Source organism: Triticum aestivum, chromosome 4B, assembly GCF_018294505.1.
Source record: "Triticum aestivum cultivar Chinese Spring chromosome 4B, IWGSC CS RefSeq v2.1, whole genome shotgun sequence".
Lineage (NCBI taxonomy): Eukaryota > Viridiplantae > Streptophyta > Magnoliopsida > Poales > Poaceae > Triticum > Triticum aestivum.
The window spans coordinates 664,930,311-664,936,265 of record NC_057804.1 but is presented as its reverse complement, the minus strand read 5'-3'; the positions used below and the strand labels follow the sequence as shown (position 1 = coordinate 664,936,265).

General features: G+C 55.0%; 1 protein-coding gene and 1 non-coding gene across 2 annotated transcripts; both read right to left on the bottom strand.

The window, feature by feature from the left end:
• Nucleotides 1-3,196: 3,196 nt before the first annotated feature.
• On the bottom strand, nucleotides 3,197-3,268 carry TRNAT-UGU (transfer RNA threonine (anticodon UGU)). Its single transcript has one exon. It is a non-coding gene; the product is annotated as a tRNA-Thr (tRNA).
• Nucleotides 3,269-3,474: 206 nt separating this feature from the next.
• On the bottom strand, nucleotides 3,475-5,952 carry LOC123090412 (protein WEAK CHLOROPLAST MOVEMENT UNDER BLUE LIGHT 1; the record flags this gene model as incomplete). Its single annotated transcript, XM_044511729.1, has 3 exons — nucleotides 3,475-5,406; nucleotides 5,501-5,818; nucleotides 5,893-5,952. Coding segments are annotated over 3 exons (2,154 nt in total), but the record flags the coding sequence as incomplete, so codon positions are not given.
• Nucleotides 5,953-5,955: the final 3 nt, after the last annotated feature.

The window sequence follows — 5,955 nt, the reverse complement described above, 5'->3', positions numbered from 1 at the left end:
GAGTAGAGTAAAGAGCAAGCTCTTATCCTAAAATAGAAGGAAAAGGCATCCTTAGAAAAAGTTACAAATCAAGGCTGTAGCAGATAAGAGAGCAAGCTGTAGCAGATAATAGAACAAGCGTAAATAAGGTATTATGATCTAGAATTAAAATGTGCAGAGGAAACTGTAACTATTGGATCATCACATGTAACGGAAATCGTGAAACTGCTAAAGGTATGTTGTACAGTTAGAAGATGTCAACAGCTAATGGTTCAATAATAACCACTGTAAAATTCTACTTCTAGAGACAAAAAAAAAAACTAATGTGATGCCGGTTTTTTATGGTGCCGTTCGACTCGGGTAGGTTCAGGTTTTGAGTGATGCCTCGCCACTTGAGAAAACACTAATGTGCACCGGGGACTTGCAAATGGAGTCACTCTGCACCGAATCGTTCTCCATCTGTGAATGATCTTTTTTCTTGTCCTACCTAATCCTGAACACGACACTATGAGATGGCCATTCTTTATCCTGTTTGTGTACATTGTAGCAAAAATAATATGCACGTCTAAAAATTCCATACCCACGAACGCACCGGACAAAAATACCGGCACACTGACGCAACCCCACATTGCACTAGAACCAGCATCAACCAACACACCGTGACATCCTAGCTACATGCATATAAACTAACGACGCTCACCAAGCTTAACAGATACACCCCGCAATGTCGCGCCAGACTACACACACCCAGTGCAAGATAATACATACACGGCACATTTGGTTGCTGCTCAGGTGGCGTAATGGGTTCCGCAATAAGAAAGCATTGCTTCCGATTCTTTTTTACAGGATACTGGCTTTGTTTGGTTCGCTCGGTGGCGTCCGGTTTCCTAATCACCGTCCGCTCGACTGCTTTTGACTTTGTGAAGCCGCGTATCGGGAACCCGGAGCGGAGAAGGGGGGGAGCGGAGAGGCGGGAGGGAGAGCGGAACAGGGGGGTGGCAGCCTCGCCGTCGCCGGAGTCGTAGTAGCGCCGCCGCCGGTCTGGATCTACGGAAGGGAATCGAGCGAGGCGTCGAGGGTCTCGCGTGTGCGCGTGCTGAAGCGGCTGGTCCTGTGGGCCGTTGCTAGCGTGGCGGGCCCCAAAGAAATACGCGGAAGGGAGATGTTTGGGTGCGTCAGCCCACTTTGCCTTGAGCTTTTTTTATGTTTTTTCTCTTCGGTCTTTAGTTGGTTTTCCTAAAAATAAACTGATGTTGCTTTTTACGGAGCTAAAAAACCATTGAGAATAATATGTAGAAAATTGTTCTGTATGTGTGTGTTTTTTCAACTTCAGCGTATATGCATTGTATATTAAAAAATTGTTCAGTGAGCGTCGCGGCCTCTGTTTGCCACCAGCGCATGGCGAATAGGATTTCTCGGGTTGCCCTATTTTTTTTTTAAAAAAAAGTGCATTTGTAGCTACTGTCTCACTAGCCTCGCGTACATCGGACACGTCTTGGACGGGAGTAGGACGCCATAACTACATAGGCTGTCGTGCTGGTGTCCATCTGATAGCTTAGCACGATGATTGATTTTTGCTAAAAGAAAAGTGTGTGATAACTGGTTCTCCCCTTTTTGCAAACCAATGGCTTTCATTCATTTAACCTGGGAGATTACGATCATTTTCGAGACAAGTTTCCAAGAAGTTCGGAATAAAATTGATACAAATACAATGCCCCTAGAACTTCTAGCTCTCATAGCACAAATATGTGCAAGTTCATTAGCTTCTCTTCCAACGGTCAACCAGCTGGAAGCTATCAAAACATTTACCGATTTCATCAACTTCATGAAGGATGCTAGTAGTTTTTTTATCTCCCCTCCTTTTTGTTTCCAGATATTGACAACTTCTTGAGTCACATGCTAACCCCTCCTTTTCAGGGTTTCAATAATTACGTTTCAGAGTCACATGCTAACCCACTACCATCCCTCACAATAAAAGCTTCCATCATCAAATGATTTGATGCATGCTCATAACAAAAAGCTTAAGCCCAAACTAACGCTTCGTTGTGTCCTCGCACCCCAGCTCCCGTGGTCCATGATGTCATAGAGAAGATTTAGACTACTCAAAACTTGATCAACATGAACCTCCATAAAACCTCAGCCGTCGAAGACCAATGAGCAACTTGTTTTGGTCAGAAGCGTCGCCATCTCCTTGATTATGATGGAGAGATCAATGGTCACATACACGGTGTACTTAACATCATTGGAAATGGCTAGGTCCTCTTTCACCATGCTATATAGCATTCCTAGGTATCCAAACCGACCATGAACCACACTAAGCCTTCTCTATGTTCACAGGGATAAAGTTTGTTGTTAATCTCTCCACATCCCATCTTCTTGATTTTGGGTCAATAAGATCTTCTGCCATCACCGCATTCACATTAGGGAGTCGGACGGTTGGTTTGAAACCAGGATTATTAGGGGTTCAATCGCTCCCCCAAACTGTCGTAGAGTTGCCGTCCCTGACTCTCTTAATCACAGCATGGCAAAGGACCTCACGGCCAATTAAAATAGCTCGCCAAATATGCGATGAGTTCCTTCCCTTCGTAGCCGATACGAAATCAGTACCATGAAGGCACTTCCCCTTTAAAACTTGTTCATACAAGGAATTCAGCCAGGCTACTAGTCTCCAAGCTTGTTCTACCAACATGGCCTTGTTAAACATTTCCAGATATTTAAACCCCATATCCCTCTCTGTGTGGGTATAGCCAAATCAGACCACTTCTTCCAGTGCATTTTCCTCCTATCATCATTTTTCTCCCCCACCAATCCCCTGCAATGATGTTGGTGATTTTCTTGCACATATTTTTGATAAACAGGAGCAACTCATGGAATAAGTGGGAATTTCCGGTTGTTGTCGAGGAAGCCCTGAAAGTTAACACCGGATGTTCCATGATCTCAACGCCAATTCTATGAATGTCGTAGTATGATGGACGGGTTCATGAAGGTTTCTATTGAGCATTGTAATACATAATAATAATAATAATAATAAGCTAATGTGCCAACTCGCCAGGGTCGCGATGATCGACCGTCAATGTTGTTGGAGTCCACGTGGTTTCATCTTTAGTTTTTTTAGCAGACGGTGTAAGTGTGATTTCAAGTGATAAAGCTTTGCCATAAAGGGCTTCCTGTTAAAAAAAAGAAGAAGAACAAAACAAATCAGAAGCAAAAAAAGAAATGCCCTCACGCAGGATCGAACTACGGACCTTCAGTTTACAAGACTGACGCTCTACCACTGAGCTATAAGGGCTTTGATGGTATTTCTTTGGATTAACGCTTTATATAAGCCAGAAAAACCGAACGCAAGCACAAACCCACCAAATAACTGAACCTCTAGTGACACGCGCCTACAACATGCATGTGTCCATGTATACTGCAGAGAAACATCAACTGGAATTTGGATCCGAAATTTGCACCACAGAAACCAACTTTGATTTGCAAGCACCCAGCCAAAAATTCTCATGATCATCTTTGTTAGACCAAAAACCATTTACAAAAAGAGTCACTCGTATATCATGATCCACCTCATTGATCAATATACACATTACACATGTCCGATGATGCATCAGTATTATCATCACAGCCAGCAGCAAAGCTGATCCGATCCACGCATCACTTGGCGTTCCATGTCTGCGCTCTCTTCTTGGCCAGGAACATGACCATGCGCGGGAAGAAGGGCTTCTTCTGCCCCGCCTCGTCCGCCGCCGCCATCGCCGCCGCGTCCGCCCGCGGCATGTACCCGGCCCGAGGGCTCAGGATGTGCGGGTTCCCGCCGCGCCCGTCGCCGCCCTCCAGCGTCGAGATCTCCGCCAGCCCCGCGCGGGGCGGCGACGCCGTCTCGCTGCCCGCGCGCCGCCGCAGCTCCGCCTGCAGCGCCCGCTCCGCCGCCACTTTCGCCGACTCCGCCTGCTCGCACTCCTCCGTCGCCGCCCGCAGCGTCTGCCTCCGCAGCTCCGTGTCCCGCCCCAGCTTCGCCAGCTTCTGCTGGCCCCGCGCCTCCGCCTCCTGGGCCTCCTTCACCTGCCTCAGCGCCTCCGCCACCCGCTCGCCGCCCGCCTCCTCCGTCCCCCGCGCCCGCCGGCTCAGCTCCTCGTACTCCTCCGTGCTCAACGCCACGCAGTCTTCGGGGACTTGGGCCTGCTGCAGCGCGTCCGCCGAGGCCGCGGCGGCCTCCGCCGACGCCTTCGCGGCGAGGGCCTCCCGCAGCACGGCCTCCAGCCGCGCCTCCGTGGCCTGGACCGCGGCCCTGGTCACGCGCGCGTCTTCCCTGGCCGCGGCGACTTCCTCCTGCGTCGCCCGCGCGCTCGCCTTGGCTCGCTCCGCCTCTCGCCGTGCCTCGTCTAGCTGCTCGGGCGTCGCCTTCTTCGCCTCGTCCCTCTCCCTCGCTCTTGCCTGCGCCGCGGCCAGCTCGGAGGTCACCCGCCTCAGCTCCTCCTCCAGCGACGGGATGGACGCGGACGACGACGTGCTCTGCTTCTGCCGTAGCGCGGCGAGCTCCGCCTTCTCCTTCTCCAGGTCCGCGCGCAGCGACGCGGCGGCGACGTGCAGGATCTTGCCCTCGTCCTTGGCCTTCCCGACGCTCGCCATCGCCTCCTCGAGCTCCTTCTTCGCCTTGTCCACCATCGCCGGCGTGCTGCTCGCCGCCGACGTCTGCTTATCCTCCTCCTCCTCCTCGCTGGCCCCTTGGACCGCGCGCGCGAACAGCTCGGCTCTGAGGGTGGCGAGATGCTCGGACGCGGCGGCCACCTGGGACTCGAGGTCGCCGGCCGCGGCCAGGTCATCCCTCACCCTCCGCACCTCCTTCTCGGCTTCCTCCAGCTGGTTCTGCCACCGCACCTTGTCCTCCCGCCACGCCAGCGCCAGCCTCATCCTCTTCTCCTCCGCCGCGTCGTGGGCGGCGCGCGCGGACTCGAGCTCGGCCCTGAGCACCTCGAACTCCCCGGCGGCCTCCCGCAGGGCCTCGCCGGCCCGGACCGCCTCGCCAGCAGTGTCCCTCACCCTCGCCGCCGCGGCGCTGGCCTCCTCCGCGACGGCTTCCCGCTCCTTCCTGAGCGCGTCCATCTCGGCCCTGGCCGCGCGCAGGTCGGCGAGCGCGGTGGCGTGGCGGCCCCGGACGGAGTCGAGCTCGGCTTTCGCCGCCGCGCGCTCCCGGGCGCTCTTCTCCAGCTTGCGCAGGCGGAGCTTGGCGAGCTCCGAGTCCTTGCGCGCCTGCGCCTCGGCGATCTGCGCGCGCTTGACGGTGAGCCAGAGGTCGTCGATCTCGCCGGTGGCGCCCATGAGGTCCTGCTGCGCGTCCGCCCTGCCGGCGTCCGCCTCCCGGATCCGGCGCTGGTACTCGGCGGCCTCCGCGTGCACCACGCCCAGCTCCTGCTCGGCCTGCTGCCGCCGCTGCACGAGCGAACCAAACCACAGCAAACCGTGAGACCGAGCGACCGACCGACAGAGGACGGGTGACAGAAGCGCGGACGACAGGGGGAGGGACCTCTCGCCAGTCGAGGATGCCGCCGAACTTGGAGACGGCGCCGCGGACGGGGTCGGCGTCATCGACGTGCACCTTGCCGTCGATGACGCGGACGAAGCGCTCGGCGATGTCGGAGGCAGTGTAGGCGCCGTCGGCGTCGTCGTCGTCCTCCTGGCGGTGCGTGTCGAAGAAGTCGGCGTCCTCGGAGCTGGCGCGGGAGACGGAGGCCGGGTGGCCGCCGCTGGCCCCTTCCATGCTAGAGCTAGCCTCCTCCATCCCGCAGCATAGGTGTAGGACGCGGAAGAGGCACCTCCTGGCCGCGCCCACGCTCCCAGGCTCCTGCAGCAATGCCAAGCCCGAGCTTGATTGGAGCAATCCATGGAGACGGGGGGAGAGAAAGCCACGTTGGTTACCTGGGTTGTTGGCTTGATCGTTCCTATTGAGCTGTCGGCGGCGGGGAGGGGAGCGGCGCGTCG